Source organism: Petaurus breviceps, unplaced genomic scaffold (genome assembly GCF_028583685.1).
Source record: "Petaurus breviceps papuanus isolate PSGF00001 unplaced genomic scaffold, PetGlider_PUasm1.0 229, whole genome shotgun sequence".
Taxonomy (NCBI): domain Eukaryota; kingdom Metazoa; phylum Chordata; class Mammalia; order Diprotodontia; family Petauridae; genus Petaurus; species Petaurus breviceps.
This window is the reverse complement of record NW_027185903.1, coordinates 20,877,901-20,897,739: the sequence shown is the minus strand read 5'-3', so window position 1 is coordinate 20,897,739 and position 19,839 is coordinate 20,877,901. Positions and strand designations below refer to the sequence as shown.

General features: G+C 36.5%; 1 protein-coding gene across 12 annotated transcripts in view; it reads left to right on the top strand.

Annotated features, from left to right (window-relative positions):
- PDE4D (phosphodiesterase 4D) overlaps positions 1–19,839 on the top strand; it is a 1,918,796-nt gene that overhangs the window by 1,570,767 nt on the left and 328,190 nt on the right. Inside the window, exon 1 of one of the 12 annotated variants that reach the window (XM_069096360.1) lies at positions 8,950–9,867. The exons of the other annotated variants lie outside the window; for them this stretch is intronic. Coding sequence (XP_068952461.1) covers positions 9,770–9,867 — 98 coding nt within the window. The 5' untranslated portion in view covers positions 8,950–9,769. Of the gene's footprint in view, positions 1–8,949; positions 9,868–19,839 lie in introns of those variants that run through there. 12 annotated transcript variants of the gene reach the window in all.

The following is a 19,839-nucleotide window of genomic DNA, read 5'->3' as shown; positions in this document are numbered from 1 at the left end:
AAATAAGCATTTAGTCAAGTTGCTGATTTGATCTTGGCTCCCTGTAAAGACATAGCTTAATGTATTCACAAATTGTTGTTCAGTCATTTTTCTGTTGTGTCAAACTCTCCCTGACCCCACTTGGGGTTTTCTTGGCAGAGATATAGAGCTCATTTTATACATAAGGAAACTGAGACAAACAGGGTTAGGTGACTTGCCCAGGGTCATACAGCTTGGACTTATCTGAGACTGGATTTGAACCCAGGAAGATGAGTCTTCCTGATTCCAGACCTAATGCTTTATCCACTACACCACCTAGTACAAGCCAGTGCACTAAATGGTCCATCATCTGCTCTCAAAATATTCAAGTTTGCTCCCTTCATGACTAACACACCACCACGGCTGTTCATTCGCTTCATGGTATTATCCAGTGGGATGTTCTGCACCTCCCAAAACTGAGAGAACAGTTTTAAGTCACTAAATTAAATCTTTTGCCTCTGCCATTTCAATGTATTAAATACTTCCATAACACAACACAAGAAATAATTGACAGTGTTCAAAGGAAAGTTTTTCTTTCACCTGGGGAGTAGCTTAGGCCCTAGGAGAATCTGAATCATTGTGAATAGGCAACTGTAGATTTGAATGAAAGTTAAAATTTCATGTGTTGGACTGAGAAACTCAAAAAAAAATTTTTTCTACCCAGTTGTATGTAATAACCATCTTATTTAGAGTGGGATATATTTTGGCATGGCCTTTACAATTTCACTTGTAATAACCCGACTAATAAAGCGGGGGTGGGGGGTGGGAAGAAGCAAAACAGTTACTTCTTTCTGGATCTTAAAACTAAATATCCCTTTAAAAATTCCTGCAACAGCTTTAAAATATACAAAGAGGGTTAACAACTGTACCTGTGATTTCACTGATAGAGGGAACAGTGTTGATGATGAAAGTGTCTCCCTTAATACAGTTTGACACCTTCTGTGCAGTTTAGAGTTGAGTAGGGCACTAAGAGACTGAGTGCCTTGCTCAGGAACACCTAGCCAGTCTGGTTCAGACGCAAGGCTGAAGTCTGGCTCTTCTTAGTTTGGAGGCCAATTTGTTATCTACTATACCGTGTGGCATCTCATGAAATCTGTGTGTCTGTGTACACATAGACAGACATAAATTATACAGGCAAATTAAGTTTACCAACAAAATTCAGACCAATAAATAATCAGAGGGATGATTCTATATATTTTCTTGACCATCAAGATTCTTGGGCAGCTAGGTGGCATAGTGGACAGAATGCTGGGCCAGGAATTAGGAAGATTCCTCTTCCTGAGTTCAAATCTGGCCTCAGACACTCACTAGCTGTGTAACCCTAGGCTAGTCACTTGACCCTCTTTGCCTCGCTTTCCTCATATGTAAAACAAGGTGGAGAAGAAAATGGCAAACCACTCCACTATCTCTGCCAAGATACATTACCCAAATGGGGGTAATGGAGAATTGGACAGAACTGAAAAATAGCAACAAAAAAATTAAAATTCTATGGATTATCTTTCTTATTAATTCACTGAATCCTTAAAGTGAAGCTTTTTTCCTCCCTTTCCTGGAGCAGCACCACTTAATATATAAGATATGGTTAAATGTAGTCTAGTCTTTTTAGCTAGTCCTTTATACATGAGCCATCTGCTTGGGAGAGGGGGGAGATCATAGATTGGGAGGAGAAAAAAGAAAAGGACTGAAGAATTGTTCTTGGGAAATAGAAGACTTGAACTCTGGAGGGGAAAAAAGTTCCTTTCCTCAATTCTCAGATCCTCATTGTATCTGGTGGCTCTCTCTAATAAAATTCAAATGTTTGTTATGTGGCACAGATAGCCTATTGAGTGATTAGCATTAGCTGGCCAGGAAATGAAACTCACTAAATTAAGCAAACTTTTCTCAGTTAACATTAAAAAAAAAAAAACCCAAAATACTCTCTCAGCATGGTTTTTAACCAATTTGAAAGCCATAACTCCTGACCGAAAAGCAAAGATCACCTTTTTAAAAGTCTCTGTACTATGGGATCCACAATATATTTAAGAAGGAGTAAAATGGAACTCTCCATAGAAATAGGAGGGAATGCCATCTCTATTATTGTTTTTTCCAAAGTCTTTTTTAACAAACTGCTAAAATGAGTTCTGTGATTTCTTATCTTGAAGCGTCAAAGGCTGAGATATTAAATACTAATTGAGGAAATGACCCACTTAATTCTCTCCACTTCTCCCTCTCTTTCTTACTGTCTCTTCTTCCCTTTCCTTCTCTCTGCCCTCCCCCCCCCCAAGTCCCTCTCCTCATTTACAGATAAGAAATCTAAGGGTGCAGGAGAGAGGCAGTGAAGATACATATTTCTGTTGCCCAAAGCTAACATTTAGTAGGACAGCTAGGTGGTGTAGTGTATAGAGTGCTGGTTCTGGAATCAGGAAGACCTGAGTTTAAATTTGATCTCAGACACTTACTAGCTGTGTGACCCTGGACAAGTCACTTAACCCTGTTTGCCTCAGTTTCCTCATCTGTAAAATGAGCTAGAGAAGGAAATGACAAACCACATCAATGTCTTTGCCAAGAAAACACCAAATGGGGTCACAATTGAAAAACAACTGAATTTGGGAATATTTAGTAAACATTTGTCAAATTTAATTATTTTGCCAGTGTCACACAAAAAGTGTCTGAACCAAGATTTGAATTTGGGTTCTTTTATTCTATGTCTAATACTCTTCTGTACTTCTTAGCACTCTTAGATTTGCACCCCCAAATCTCAGAGAACTAGTCAGGATATAACCTGAAAAATAATCTATTCTAGGTGGATTACATCTTCCATCTATGTCTCTGTACTTACTGTCCTTCATAAATGACCCTACATTTCCTATATCCATACCCTTGTTTTCTCTCCACACCTCTGCCTCTTAGAATGTATGATTTCCTTCAAGGTACAGTACAAGCTGGCTACCTTCTATGGGAAGGAAGTCTTTCCTAATCCCCCCTCTGTTAGTATTTCACCCTCAAAAATCAATTGTATCTCCTTATATACACAGAGAGAGAGAGAGAGACAGGTGGAGAGAGAGAGAGAAACAGACAGATAAATGATAGATATGTGCATATATATGTATTTGTGTATATATGTATAGAGTCTCTCCAAAGACATGTAAATTCTTGAAGTCAGGGACTGCTTAGTGCTGGGCACATAGTGGATAATTGATAAATATTTGTTGATTGATTGATAACTTTGTGATATAATTTGGAAATCGTCAATTGAATGACTGTGGGAGGGAGGGAGAAAGAGTGAATGATCTAAGCTTTTGAATCTAGCTGCCTAGGAGGATGTTTAAGTCCTCAGTGAAAACAGAAAAGTTTGAAGGAGAGACAGACTTAGGGGAAAAGATAATAAGCTTCATTTGGGCATATGTGATATTACCATAAGACAGGTGACATCCAATAGGCATCTGATGGTGTAGAATTGAAATTAGGAGAAAGAATAGGGCTACATAATTTACATGCTGGAATTATCTGTATACAGGTAATATTTGAAGTCATGGGAGAAGATAAAAAAACTAAGGGAGAAAGAAGTCCTAAGACAGGTCTTGAGGGGCTCCTAAGCCAATGGTCCAAGAGAGTCATTATGACCTAGTGAAAAAGATCAAAAAAAGAACAGTCTGTCAGGTAGGAAAAGAAGCAGGAGAGAGAAATATCACAGAAACCAAAGGGAGAGAGAAAATCCAGGAGGATGTATTTAATAATATCACAAGCTGCAGAGAAGTCAAGGAGGATGAGGATGAAGAAAAAGTCATTGGAGCCATTGTGCTATTGGGATTCCTGAAATGGCCCTTCACTTGTTTTAATACACTTTATTGTATGCTGTTATGTAAAATGTTCCTAAACTCCTTTCCAAACAGCATTTCACATTATCATTTCTGATCACAGGCAGAAATATGAGTCCTGGGTGAGCTGTCTTCTTCAGGATCTTTTTCCAAAGAAGATTATTTGTAGTCAAATAAGTAAATCTGTATCTAACAATTTTTTAAAAAATTCTGAATCACAAATCATCCGTTAGCTAGTGATACTTTATAAAGCAGCACCCCCCCCCCAAAAAAAACTGCCCATAGATGTCAGTAAAAATCCAATTTTTTATCCTTTTTTGGCGGGGAGGGGGATCGAGAGAGGGAGGTGGTTATTAGAATTCCTGTTGTTGTATCAGCCCACTGGAGGAGTGATGGAATGGTGTGCCTGTGAACTCTACTGTATGGGTTAAAAGTCCATCCTTCAGTGCTGGGCAACAATCTTCCACCTTAATGATAATTTGTTCAGCCCTGGGGCACCTCAGCTTTGTAATACACCAGCGGGTAATTAGGTAAGCTTGCTTACCTAACACTACTTGTAGATTCCATATCCCCAGGCAGGCTTTAAGAGGCATTCTTTGGCTGCCATATTATGGCTGAAAGAGTGTGGTTGCCACAACCCTCTGTGACTTGCCAACAAGTAGCATGTGAGAGCCAAGACTTGAGTCTAGGTTTCCTAGTTCATGACACCTTCCACTACCTATCACTGCCAAATTATAAGACTGTAATTTCTTTTGATAGGGAATTTATTGATGCAGGTGGGTCCTCAAGATTAGGAAAGTTCTTAGACATGATCCTATTGTACAGTCAGAATGAGTTTTTGCAAGACATGACATGGTCAGCTCTCTACTGCAATTTACAAGGTGACCTCAGGACAAATTTAGAACAGGGCACATGAATGATAGACTGTTAAGAGCCAAAAGGGACCTCTGGGATCGTCTAGTCCAATCCCTTTTATTTTACTGATGAAGAAACTAAAAGACAGAAATGTCAGGTAACTTGCCCTAGGTCACTCAGGTAGCTAATGGTATTATACAGATTTACTAATGGAGATATCTAAGTAATAATATGATGGAATTGATTATTCTTATAATAATATTCATAGCTACCATTTATACAGTGCCTGTTATATTCTAGTCATTATTTGTTGTTGTTTCAGTCCTGTCTAACTCTTTGTGACCCTATTTGGGGTTTTGTTGGCAGAAATACTGGAATGGTTTGTCATTTCCTTCTCTAATTCATTTTACGGATGAGGAAATTATACCACACAGAATTAAGTGACTTGCCCAGGGTTACACAATTAGTAAGTGTCTGAGGCTGGATTTGAACTCTAGGCCCAGCACTCTATCCACTGTGCTTGTTTTTACCCTCTGTGCTTATTTTTGTTGTGTGTAGCACTTTCTGTTTAATGGCTTTTGGTAAATTTTGTGATCCTATCTCATACTTTGCACTCACTCCTTCTGCCCTTTTACATTTACTTGAAATATTCCTGTGTCCTAATACATGTTCAATTTTTGTAAAAGTTCTATGTGGTGCTAATAAATGTTTATATTCTTTAGCACTTCCATTTAGAGGGCACTGCAAGTCTTAGTTTTAGTTTCTCCAGCTGTGTTCAATTCCATATTTGCCTTTTGTTTATCTTTCTCTTAGATGCATTCAAAACTGAGGAAGGGACAATAAAAATCTCTTGCCACTGTTTTATTGCTTTTTAGTCTTCTATGCTTTTTTCAGTTACTTTTTCTTTATAAATTTAGATGTTAAGGAATTTGGAACAATAAATTTAATATTGATATTGTCTGTTGTCTATGGTTCCTTTCAGCATAAAGTAATTTCTTATTTATTTCTTTTTATATTGTGAATATTTGTATTTTGCTTTGTCTGATATCATGATTGCAGCTTCTGGGTTTGTTTGTTTTTTAATTCACATGGTGAATAGTAATTTTTTTATTTTCCTAGGCCCTCATTTTTATTTTTGTGTATGTCTTTGTTTTTTATGTGTGCTTTTATAAGCAACAAATTATGGAGTTTTTAAAAATGTAATCCATTACTCTTTAATTTTATTGAATTGTTTAATCCACTCACATTTAGAGTTATGAGAGTTGGATTTGGACAGTGTGTCCCAAAAATCTACTGAGTTAAGACTTTTGGGACACCCTGTATTTTTTTATTTGTCTTTAATATTGTTTTATCCCCTTGAATTAGGATTTTTCCCCTCTTCCTCTTATGTCTCACTTTGACTGCTAAGAAAAAAATTATACAAGATCTTAGGATTCAAGCAGTCCATCATTATGAAAATGACACCTCGGTGAATTTGCAACCTCATCAGTGTTGGTTCTGTCTCCTAAATAATGCAGATTACAGACTAACTATACTTTCTCATCCTATAATACTCTTTCCCATGATTTCCCATGAATCTTCCATAGATAGGACCATCCAATCACTGGGGCTTTCCTATAGCTCTTCTGACACTGCATAACTGACCTACCTCTTTTTTTTTTCCTGCCATTTGTGCCCTTAACACTGTCTTCTGTGCTCCTTCTTTTATACAAGTCATTATTGGCATTATACTGTAACGTGCTTCTACCTACCATATATTTTTCCATTGCTTATTGGGTCACCTTCAGTGTTGATACTTTGAAATCAAAGTGTTGTATGATTTGAAACCATATAATATCACCAGGAGAAGATTGGTTTTAAAAAAGGAAAGGAAAAAAAAGATTAGTTTCTATAGAAGTAAGCAGCATAGGATCATGGAAAATAATTGCCCATTCCAGTGTAGGCAAGTCTCCTTTCCTGTTCAGTTTTGGGGTCAGCTCATTGTCTATTTACGGCACCTGTCCAAGACTTCTGAACTAATAAGCCAGCTCAGTAGACCATCCTTTGAAATTGTATGTCGTAATCTGGAACCTCATTTCATATTCTTGTGGATTCTTAATCCATTTGCTTTTCCTTTGGTGGATAACAAAACATTTCTTTTAAGTGACTGTGGATCATATTGAAGACGGATTGTAGTGTTTTAGAGCTCATGTTATCTGCAGACAGGAGCCTGTGGAACCATCTGTAGGAATGTTATTTATACATAGCTAAGTAAAGCATGTTCCCTGCCACCAAGGATCTGAAGAACAGACTATAAAAAGGACGTAGAGAAAGAAAAAACAACACACAAACAGTAACAGTTCTGGAGGAATTGATTTGGATCTCACTAAATGTTTAGACCATGAAGCAGATCGGAGAGAACATTCTAAACAGAAGAGGTTACAGGAGCATGGGTCCTGTGACAAAAGTTTTAAGATGGTATGTGCACAAAGTAAAATGTAAAAAGTAAAAAAAGAGGCTAGCTTGACCCAGAACATAAAGGTATATTGGACATGGGTTAGAAATAAGGTTGGAGGGGGCGGCTAGGTGGCGCAGTGAATAGAGCACCAGCCCTGGAGTCAGGAGAACCTGAGTTCAGATATGACCTCAGACACTTAACACAAAAACTAGCTGTGTGCAAGTCACTTAATCCCAATTGCCCTCCAAAAAAAAAGGCCAAAAAAAAAAAAAGAAAGAAGGTTGGGTAGGTAGGGTGGCATGAGATCATCTCATCCAGATACTGTGTTCTAACTACTAGTGTTTTTTCCTGATAATGTACTTACAAGATTTTTACCCATAAAAGGAGTTCATTATTTGTTTGCTTTACATAGCTCCCCCTACCCCACCCAGGATTCTTTTTTTCCCCAGGGCTTAGGGGGAAGGCAAATCAGGACCAAAAAGAAAAGGCTTAGCCATATTCTCTCACCAAACTTTCTCTTGAATTTCTGAAAATTTGTAATCTGTTAATATATCTTTAATGTCAGCAATGTAGCAAGTGTGTGATAGAGCAAAGAATGAACCATTTATCCCTGGAGAAAGTTTGTAGACTATTTTACATGGATTAAAAAACAAAAATCCTAAAGGAAGAATCAGAAAAGTGCAGTTCAAACAAAGGCATCATATTTAATTGTTTCAAGCTCAACACCACCTGTCTTCAAGGGCCTTAGAGTCACCTAAAAAAGTCTAAATGAAAATTGTGTATCAAGGTGTGATCTGACACCAGGTTGAGTGTTAGTTTGATGTAATAAGTAGCCTCAGTCCTTGGCAAGGTGCCTTGGTACGTTAGTTTTCCAAGTTGCTTGGGTGGGTCACAATTGCACTCCAACATCCTGTCTGCAAATGCTAAATAAATACCCAGTTGACGTCAGACTGAAGCACCACCATACTCACTAAAGTCATTTCAGGAATCAAAATGATTAACCTTGTTTCACTTGATCATCCATACATTAAAATTTTAGGGTTGGTTCTTCCTGGGGAATGTATCCTTTTTAACCTCTTTGTTCCCTAATTAAGAGGGTTGTCTGATACCCTTGTCCTGTGGGACCTTTTTGGCCAGCGTGAATCTGTTTCCAACCCTAATAAAAGTTATTCCTGTCACAAGGACAGGGGAGAAAAGCCTTCATGGGACAAAGGGGTTTTCCTATGTATATAGTCTGACTTTTTTAACTGAGCAACTCTTAAAATAAAAGATAAAATGCATAATGCTCTCTGAAAGGAAAGCTATAGAAGTTTGTATATAGTAATCAAAAGAAATAGAAATTTGAAAACATTGAGATAGGATAACAGTTCCAAGCCTTGTCCACGTTAATTAATGCATTGGATTTTTCAGTTTAAACATCCCAACACTGCCTAATGCTTTAATGCCAAAAAGGATTCTCCTGAATCTTTACCCGTTCTTTAAGACGTTGTTCACACATCTACAAATGGCCAAAAATGGGCCGTGTTTCATTAAATCTTTTCAACTTGGAAACTTGCCAAGACAGTTCCAACTTAGTTTCTGAAAAGAAAATTTGGTCCAAGCTGGGAAATGGGTGGCCAGTGCTTTAGGTCAATTTTTAAAAATCAGACAAAAGAGAATTGTTTATTATAGACTCAATCTTTTCCCAACCAGCAAAATAACGTGCCTAGCCAGAGGAGGAAATGATTTTGTGTGTTTGCGAAGGTCTGGGTGGCTTGTTGTCCTCTCTGGCTGCTGCGGTCTCTTAGCTTTCTATCCTTTCAGCAATCGACAAGCTCTGGGTTTTCTCCCCTCCTCTCTCACTTCCAGGCAGTTTTGAACTGCCTTCCTACGGACGTCATAATGCCCTTAAGGAATACTTTCTGCCTGGTGAGATTGAATGATAGTTGCCATTCACAAAGACTAGGCGGCAGGGTCTAAGCAGGGAGTAAAAAGGGCACACTTTTTTCTTTTCTTAATTTTTTTGGAGTTTTTGGGGGGAAGAGGGCAGGTAAAGCAGCTGGCGAGCCTCAAGTGCCCACAGTTTTATTCCGCCTTCTGTATTTGCTCCTCCGGACCAGACTAGTACTGAAGTGAAACTTCCCCAACAGCTTGCTGGCGTTAAGTACTTTACCTCCAGCCTTTTTACTCCTTCTTCCCGTACAAAGGTGCTTCTGCAGTGCTGGTAACCTTGAAACCTGTTATTATGGGCTTGCAGCTTGCAAAAGGAAAGAGGGAGAGAAATCGAGGGTGAGAGAGAAAGGAAGAGGGAAAAAGAGAGAAAGATCAAGTGGTTCTTTCAGCTGTCTTGGCTCCCCTTGTGACCTAGATGAAGAATAGATTCAAAATTCAGTTCCTCCCTAGGCCATACAAGAGTGAAAAGAAACTCTGTCACTTGGACACAGCCTAGCACGGGAGGAGAGAGAGAGATTGAGATTGAGATTGAGAGAGAGAGAGAGAGAGAGAGAGAGAGAGAGAGAGAGAGAGAGAGAGAGAATGAATGTTGCTACAATGGTTTGGTTCTCCTCTTGATGAATCTGGGAGCGGTAGCTGTGGGCTTCAGGACCCTTGGATTTCTTCAACAAGCTCTGTCTTCGAAATGGAATGTGCAAAGCCTTCTTGATAGCGAGACCCCCTGATATTGATGACTCGAAATCTTTGGGGCATTCTTTTCACGATGAGCATTATTATGAAGCCGAGATCCCGGTCTACTAGTTCCCTGAGGACTACAGAGGCAATTGGGTAATATGCTTTTCTCTCATACTTATCTCCTTCCTCACCTTCCAGGACTGAGGTATTAACTGAGTGCTGAGTGATTATGCGAAATGTTCAAAAGAGTTAGATCTAATTTTAACAGTCTGTACTATGAAATAAAGGTAACAGGCTCCTTGAATCCCTCTCCTTGGTGCCCAGCCCAATGTGCTCTATGCAAAGTGGTGTTCACCCTTTGTTTTTAGCTGCCCAGTGAACCTAGAGGTGCCCTGTGAAATGTGACATCTCATCATAATTTAAGTTTGAGAGCAAAAAGGATACATGCAGATATATGTTGCCTGTGGGGAAAGTGAAGCTGATCATTTTCACCGTCTGTTTCTGGTTATTTGTTCTCTCATCTTTGTTCCTGCTGTCTAAGCAGCCCGGTAGTTGATAAGTCTTTGCCTTATTTTCTTCTTCCAAGACATTCATCCTAACAAATTTTGTAAGTGATATTTTGTTAGTAGAAGTTATTCAGATAACAAAAGTAAAGAATGATCCTAATGATTAATTAAATGTATGGTGATGAAACAATATGTGATTATCCTTTTATCAAACTTTTTGTATTATTTATGTGTCTAACCCATATTTTAATGATTTTTAAAAATCTACTCCTTGTATTTATTATAGAGGGTTTTAGGCATCATTTAACTGAGAATTTGCATCATAATGCAAAGCAGATTAATTTTAGATCCAAAATTATTACTGAGAATCTTAACAGTTACTTACAGAATGCTTTTTGTGTGAGTTTGATAAGCTTTCTATAATTGCATTTATATAATTTCTTAGACTCTAGAGCTAGAAGCAATCTCAAAAGTCAATCTAGTCCAACCCTATAATTTTATGAAGTTCAAGGACATTAAGTTATTTGCCCAAGGTCATGCAGGTAGTAAGAGTCAGAAGATGGATTTACACTCAGGTCTTCTGATTGTATAGTATATACTCTTTTCATTGTAACTTCTACATCATCTATGTTCTTTCCAATCCTGTTAGATTGATTTTGACAACAATTATCAAACTCTTTACTATTTAGTCTGAAATAAAGTCAATAGAGGAAAAATAATTAGGGTGGAAGAATAGGTGTCAATATAACTATTTACATAGTCCACCCTAGTCCTTATTCATTCCCCTCCCTCCACACACACATATACACACAAAATGACAGAAATAAAATTATTGACAGTCAAAATTCTAACATTTGTTTGATGGAATTACTATTTATCAGTATGTCCTCAACCCGTGTGTGTGTGTGTGTGTGTGTGTGTGTGTGTGTGTGTGAGAAACTCCTGGGATGGAAAGAAAAAACCAACTCTTTTCCCCAATGCAGATCAACAATTTATGGGTTACTTAGAGTTGCCTGGGGGCACTGAGAGGTTGTGTGATTTGTACATGGTCACATAACAAGAATGTGTCAGATTCAAGATTGAACTGAGGTCTTCCTGATTCTGAGACCTGATCTCTGACCATTACACCAGGGCATCCCACTCTCAGCTTTTATATAGAATAAATGAAGAATTATCCATTTGTACAGTGCACTTAAATCTTGTGTAAAACTCTGAATCCCTACTGATTAGAGAAATGCAAATTTAAAAAAAACCCTGAGATACCCAAAATGACAAATGCTAGAGGGGAAGGTAAGGCATTTGGAGTTAAGTGACTTGCCCAAGGTCACACAGCTAGTTTTATGTTAAATGTCTGAGACTGGATTTGAACTCAAGTCCTTCTGACTCCAGGGCCGGTGCTCTATTCACTGTGCCACCTAGCCACCCAATATTTAAGTGTTAATAGGAAGAAACTTATGAATCATTGTTGTTTGTTCAGTCATTTTAGTTGTGTCTGATTCTTCATAACCCTGTTTGGGGTTTTCTTGGCAAAAATACTGAGTTTGTTATTTCCTTCTCCAACTCCTTTTACAGATGAGGAAACTGAGGAAAAGAGGGTTAAATGACTTGTCCAGTTAGTGTCAGATGTAGAATTTGAACTCAGGTCTTCCTGACTCCAGGTCAGGCGATCACCTAGCTGTTCTTATGAATGAGCCCTACTCTATTTTTAAACTTTCAGGGAGCTTTATAAAGTGGCTTAATTAAAGAGAGAGGAATTTGTCTCATTTTGGATTGTTTCTAGGAAAAATGAGTTTGGTATTTGCAGAATTCTGAGGTCAGAGATACTTATTAAGATTACGTATGAGTTTGACTGCAGTAGACCGACTTTTTACAAAGATATATAACATTAGGTCCACCTTTTCCCAATGGGGAAGAAAATACAAGCCTTGTTGATTTTAGTTGCAAATTCCAAAATATTATTTCACCTAGTTTGAGTTAATGGACATATCATTGTATTTTCAGTTATTTTATGGATAATTTTCCTTTTATACCATTAGACATAACAATCCTTCTGGTCTAAAGCACCGTTAGAATGAAGAGTTATATGACATTTATACAGGTTTAGATTAGCTATACCAATAAGTACAAACATTTTCCAACTTGGAAACAAAAAAAGTTTTGTATTAGTTAAAAGGTATTGATTGTTTGTACTTGCTCAGCATAAATTGAAAATTGTGTCAGTATTTTTTTTTTTTTTTGCTTTTTGGAGGGAGGAAGGTAGGGCAATTGGGGTTAAGTGACTTGTCCAAGGTCAAATGGCTAGTTTTGTGTTAAGTGTCTGAGGCCGGATTTGAACTCAGGTCCTCCTGACTCCAGGGCCTGTGCTGTATTCACTATGTCACCTAGCCACCCCAATAAGTAAGTATTTTCAAGATTTGTTTAGGCTTGTGACAGTGTTGTAATCTTTTATGATCATATTATTAAGGTGAGTCTTATAATCATTATGTAAATGAACCTAGGATGCATATCTTTTGGCAGCTATTATAACCCTTGAAGGATGATAAATAAACTTTTAGCATTATTAAAAAGTTATTGAAAAGTAGAGTGGTTGTGAGACCTCTCATGTTTGTTTTTTTCTCCCTTATCTCAGAAAGCGGCCGGCATACTCTTTTATCCCCCACTAAAAAAAATTTATTTAAAGTTTTGAGTTCCAAATTCTTTCCCTCCCTCTCTCTCTTCCCTCCCCTTCCCTCAGATGGCAAGCCATCAGATATAAGTTATGCACATGTAATTATGTAAAACATTTCCATATTAGTCATTTTGTATAAGAAGATTCAAATAAAAGAAAAAAATGAAAGAAAATGAAAAAATCATGCTTCAATCAGTATTAAATCAATATCAGTTCTTTCTCTGGAGGTGAATAGTATGCTTCATCATGAGTCTTTGGGATTCTCTCAGATCATTGTAGCGCTGATACTAGCTATGTCATTTGCAGTTCTTCATCAAACAATATGGCTATTAGTGTGTACAACATTGTGGTTCTGTTCCCTTCAGTGTGCATCGTTTCATGTAAGTCTTTCCAGGTTTTTCTGAAATCATCACGTTTGTCAGTCCTTATAGCATAGTGATATTCCATTACAATCATACCATAGCCTGTATAACCATTCCCCAATTAAAGAACATCCCTTTGATTTCCAGTTCTTAGTCAACACAAAAAGAGTTGCTATAAATGTTTGTACAAATAGGTCCTTTTACCTTTTGTTGGGTGTCTTTTGAATATAAGCCTAGCATTGTTATTCTGGCGTAGTCTTGATGTTGGCTTAAACATTTGGTCAAAATGGTAAACTCAGTTTTACTACAGAACTCCACATTTCAGAACAGTTTCAGAAAAGTTTCAAATGAGGAAGAGTTAGAAGACATTTAGGTTTGCTTGTGTAGCTGAGGTAGTCTTGTCTTCCTTTTTTCCCTTTAAAAATTAATTTTAGACTTGGCTTGTTTGAAGACTTTATCCTATTGATACATACTAATGTTAACTACATAGGTCTGATGGACTTGTTTATCTGTATGGAGAGTGAAAATTTCTTTAGTCTGGCTTTCAAGAGACTTTTCTATAAAAGTAAAAGAATAGGTCCTTGTCACTGGACAACTTTCTGACAGTATTCTTTATCTAATCCTAGAACAAATAATCCTCAATGATAAGAGGTCGTGGTCATGAAATTGGTCAGGAATTCATCCAAATGGTAGAGGAATAAAACTGAGATAAGTTTACTATAAGGTCCTTAAGAGGGTATCTTAGTAAACTTGGAAAATGTTGCATATAGATAAGTACTTGAAAAGATCCCTGAATTCATTATTAAGCACACTCATTCTATAAATCCTATAAACTCAATTCATAACCACATCTCTTCTAAATATATGGTTTCATTAATTGCTATAACCAAAAATAAACAATTAGATATACAGATCACCTAATAACTCAGAGTTCTCAGGTGACACATAGTCTGTCACTAGACTCCTGGGTCACCAGCTTTTCAAGGTTAGTAGGACCTGTCAGAGCTTGAAGTCTACTGCTATAGCACTTGAGGACATACTGGGAATCTCTACAGTCATGTCTGACTCTTCATAACCCCATTTGGGGTTAAATAAAAGTTTAATGGGAAGCACAGAAAGCTCATAGGCTCATAGACTTGGAACTGAAAAAGATCTCAAAGGCATTCTAATCAAAGCTACTTATTTAGTTAATTTATTTTAGGTTTTTTTAATTGGTTTTATTGATGTTCTTGGTTGTTTTATTTTTTTTATCCTGAACTTAACAAACACCAAATAAAGTGAACATTTCCGTATACAAAATAGAACAGAGCAAGAATTGAACATGAAGATACGAATCTACATTATCTATATTTGCTTTTTGTTTTTTAGAATATAATAAATTCAACATTATTTTTTCTTTTAAAGATTATTTTTATTTCATTAAATATTTCCACATCACATGTAAAAACTTTCAACTATCATTTTAAAAAATTTTGAGTTCCAAATTCTTCTTCTCTCTGCCACCACTCCTCCCACCCCCTTGAGAAGGTAAACAATTTAATGCCAATTATGCATGTGAAGTCCTACAAAACTTATTTCCATATTAGGCATGTTGCAAAAAAAACCACAAATAAAATAAAACAATAAAATAGAAAAAGTCTAAAAAATATGCTTCAATTTGTATGTAGAGTTCATCGGTTCTCTCTCTAAAGAGGGATAACATTTTTCATCATGAGTCATTCAAAATTGTTTTGGATCATTGTTTTTATAAGAGTAGCTAAATCTTTCACAGTTGATCACCCTTACAATATTGCTCTTACTATATACAGTGCTCTCATGGTTCTGCTCACTTCACTTTGCATCAGTTCATATGTCTATCTTCCCAGGTTTTCTGAAACCATTTTGTTTATCATTTCTTATAGCACAATAGTATTCCATCACAATTATATACCATGACTTGTTCAGCCATTCCCCAGTTGGTGGGCATCACCCCAATTTCCAATTCTTTGTCACCACAAAAAGAGCTGCTATAAATATTTTTGTACAGATAAACCATTTTCCATTTTCTTTGATCTTTTTGAGATACAGACCTAGTAGTGATATTGCTGGGTCAAAGGATATGAACAGTTTTAAAGCCCTTTGGGTATTTTTCCACATTGTTCTCCAGAGTGGTTGAACTAGTTCACAACTCCGCCAGAAGTGCATTAGTGCCCAAATTTTTGCACATCCCCTCCAGCATTTGTCATTTTGGGTATCTCAGGGTGTTTTTTAATTTGCATTTCTCTAATCAGTAGGGATTTAGAGCATTCCTTCCTGTGATTATTGATAGCTTTGAATTCTTCTGAAAACTGTTTAAATCTTTGATTATTTATAAAATAGGGAATGACTTTTATTTTTATAAATTTGGCTTCATATGTATATACTTGCCTATATATTTGAGAAGTGATGCTTTTATCAGTGAAAATTGCTATAAAATTTTCCCAGTTTCCTGTTTTCCTTCTAATTTTTACTACATTAGCTTTATTTGTGTAGAAGCTTTTTAATTTCATGTAATCAAAATGATCTGTTTTACTTTCTGTAATCCTCTCTGGTCGTAAACTCTTCCCTTATTCATAGACTTGACAGGTACAGTTTTCCATGTTTTTATGATATCACTCTTTTTGTCTAAATCATTTATCCATTTTGATCTTATCTTGATAAGTAATGTGGGATGTTGGTTGATCCCTAGTTTCTGCCAAGCTACTTTCTAGTTTTCTTGGCAAGTTTTTGGCAAATGTTGAATTCTTACCCCCAAAGCCTGGTTTTGGGGTTTTATCAAATACTTGATTACTATGGTCATGTACTACTTTGTATTGTGTGCCTAAGCTATTCACTTGATCCACCACTCTATTTCTTAGCCTGGACCAGATTGTTTTGATAATTACCACTTTGTGTCAGAGATCTGGAATTGCTCGGCTGTCTTCCTTAACTTTTTTTTTTCATTAATTCCCTTAATATTCTTGACCTTTTGTTCTCTCAGATAAATTTTGCTATTTTTTTCTGGCTCTTTAAATTAATGTTTTGGTAGTTTGGTATGGCACTGAATATGTAAATTAACTTCGATAGGATTGTCATTTTTATTATACTAGCTCAGCCTGTTCACAAGCAATTAATATTTCTCCAATTGTTTAGATCTGTATTTCTGCGGAAAAGTGTTTTGTAGTTGTGTTTGCATAATCCCTGGGTTTGTCTTGGCAGCTAGACTCCTAGTTATTATATAGTGTCTGCAGTTATTTTAAATGGAATTTCTCTTTCTCTCTCTTCCAACTGGGTTTTGTTGGTAGTATATAGAAATGCTGATGATATATGTGGGTTTATTTTATATCCCACACACAACTTTGCTGAAGCTGTTGTTTAAACTAGGTTTTTTTTTTTAAGTTGATTCTCTATGCAAACCATCATATCATCTATGAAGAGTAATAGTTTAACTTCCTCACTGCCTATTTCTATTCTCTCAAATTCTTTTTCTTATTGCTATAGTTTGTATTTTTTTTATTTTTTTATTTTAAGCAATTGTGGTTAAGTAACTTGCTCAAGGTTACACGGCCAGTTATTTTGTGTGGGTGCCAAGTATCTGAGACCAGAACCGATCCCAGGTCTCTTGATGCCTGGGCCAGTGCTCTTACTCACTGCGCCACCTGGCCGCCCCTATAGCTTGTATTTCTTATATAATGTGGTCTAATAGAGCACTAATGCACATCCTTATTTCACTCCTGATCTTATTGGGAAGACTTCATTCAAGTTTATACCTGTTAAAGGTAATGCTTGTTTTGGGCTTTAGACAAATGTAATTTAGCATTTTAATAAAGGCTCCATTGATTCCTATACTTTCTAGGATTTTTAATAGGAATAGGTTATTTCAGCAAAGGCTTTCTGCATCTATTGATATAATCATATGATTTTTTCTGTTTTTGTTATTAATATGGTGAATTATGCTGATAGTTTTCCTAATAGTGAACCAGTCCTGCATTCCTGGTATAAATCCCATCTGGTCATAGTATATGATCTTTGTGATATACCACAATCAGCATTATTTTCACAGTTGGCCTTATCTAAATTACATACTGACTTTTCTTCTGTTCTTTGGGTTTTTATTTTTCATTTTTAATAACCATATCTTTAGCACCCCTCTGTGGCTATAGCTCTTCCATTCTGCTCCAGAAAAGTTGAAAGACCCACAAAACTTTTGTATCAAATGCAAATATTGAAGCAAAACAAATCCCCACCTTGGGCATTCTGAAAATGTCTGCTTCCTGCTACACCTTAAGTTCATCACCTCTCTGTGAGGAGAGGGGTAGCATGTCTCATCATTGATCTTCCTTAATCATGTGTGATCGTTGCATTGATTATTTTCTTAGTTGTTTTTCTTTACATTGTTTCTATCTAAATTGTTCTCCAGGTTCCGTTCACTTTATTCTGCTTCAGTATCCAATCTTTCTAGGTTTCTTTAAAATCATCTTTTGCATCATATTTTTATTGCACAACAATATCCCCTTATATTCATATACCATCTGGGTTCAGCCATTCCCCCATTAATGGGCATTCCCTTAGTTTCTGTTTTTTTACCACTTCAAGAAGAACTGCTATAATTAATTTTGTACCTATCCCTCAAATCCCTTTCATTTACATTAAATAATCAAGCAGTCCTAGAAAGCTTAAGTAATTAGCCTAAGATTACATAGGTAGTAATAGAAGAAGGATCACAGTGTTTGCGATAGACAAAGCAACACAAGGAGAATGAGATATTAGCAATAAAAATGAAAAATGGACACAAAGGTAGACTTTCTATTTACTTTTCAAGTTTGCCTTTGAAAATGTGGGGAATGGCTCTTTTATACCCTTCATAAGTCAAACCAATCCAGGAAATCCTGCAAACATATTGACAGTACCTCCCTTCTAAAATGTGTGGAAAGCAGCACAAGAAAGTTAAGCACCAGTAGAAAAAGCACAAATGTTGAAGTTGGGCTAATTTACCAAGGTGGAACAAAAGCAAAAAACACACTCTGATAGTAATAAAATTAAAAGGAAAAAAAAGAGATCTAACTTGCTTTCTGTCAGTGTCAGTGTCTGGAATGGTATAACAATACTTTCTTGTCCACCTCTGGCCCGGGAGCCTTCTTAGGCTGGCAATACCTCCATTCTATGTCCTCTTTTTCAGGTTAAATAGAACTACTATTTGGGGAAATAACCATATCCACCATGCTCTCTTCTAATCAGCTCAACCCCTGACTGTCTGGACTACTTTTTCACCTTGTCCTCCTTTTTTCAGCTTTCTTTATGTATTCTTTTTCACCACTAAAATGTAAGTTCCTTGAGGACAGGCAGAGGAACTTTCTTTTTTCTTGCATTTGTATTCCCAGCTGTTACCATGGATTGTGCTTAATAAATTCTCTTTCTAACTATTGATCTTTAAGTAAATCAGACATTCTGGTAGAAGAAAGAATCATAGATCGTTGATTGAAAGCTGAAATGCACCTTACATATTACATATTAGAATCCTCTTATTTTACAGGTAAGGAGATTTAGGGATAGAGTGGTTTGAGTGGCTGACCCAGCATTACCCAGGTAGCAAGTGACAACAATCCCAGGATTCAAACTCACATTCTCTTATCTCCAATTTGGACATTTTCATTTTTACCAAAAACATTGTTGCTCTGTCTTCTGAAAAGGGAAATGTGGTAATGAGTGATATTATAATGGAGTAATACTATAATGCAATGCCTTAAAAATGCCGGTCTTTACTTTCTAATTATACAGGACATGACCATGAATAGTAGGGTAAGAAATCAAAGGGAAATTATTTCTAGTAGTTACAGGAGAATCTTGACAAATGAGTAAAGCTTTCTGTCCATTAGCATCTATAACCCACTGCTTACCAGAATAAAAAAAAGTATTAGTAAATTGCTAGTGGAAACCAATCACTATTGAAATCGATTTTTGAGTACTCTTACTTTAACATACTGTAGTAAGCTACACATATATTTTACCTACTGATTAAATGTAGCCATTTTCTAAGTGATTAATCTTTAAAGCAGTATTTTTTTCTGACTCTTGGAAGTTACTGATTTCTGTGATGCATGATTTCTGTTAGCCTTCAGCATATTGTTCTTGAGGGTTTTCACAAAGACATGCAATCCGCAGATTGTCAGCTATTCAGAAACAGCTAATTCATTTGTCAATGAAGTGTAGTTAACAGTTTGGTTACTATAAGTATGAAACTTGAGAGTTGGTTGTTTAGGTATACAAGAAATTTTAGCAATGTAACTGGAGGTTAATTTAATGTGGGAAACTGTGTACTGTGGTGCACGTTAGCCTACGTTACCCATCTTACAAGGTCACAGTGTTCAATTGATGAAAATGGTACTTTTTCCCCTTTCCATCCCTTTTCACCTTTTTTTTGGTATGTGGCCTTACCCCATTAGATTGTAAGCTCTTAAGGGCAAGGACCCATTCTTTTTTGTATTTATGTTCCCAGCAATTAGCACATATTAGGTGCTTAATAAAATAAAGTATATTAACTTTTGACTATAAGCAAGTACCAGTCATGAACCTCATAAAAGGGTAGGCATTT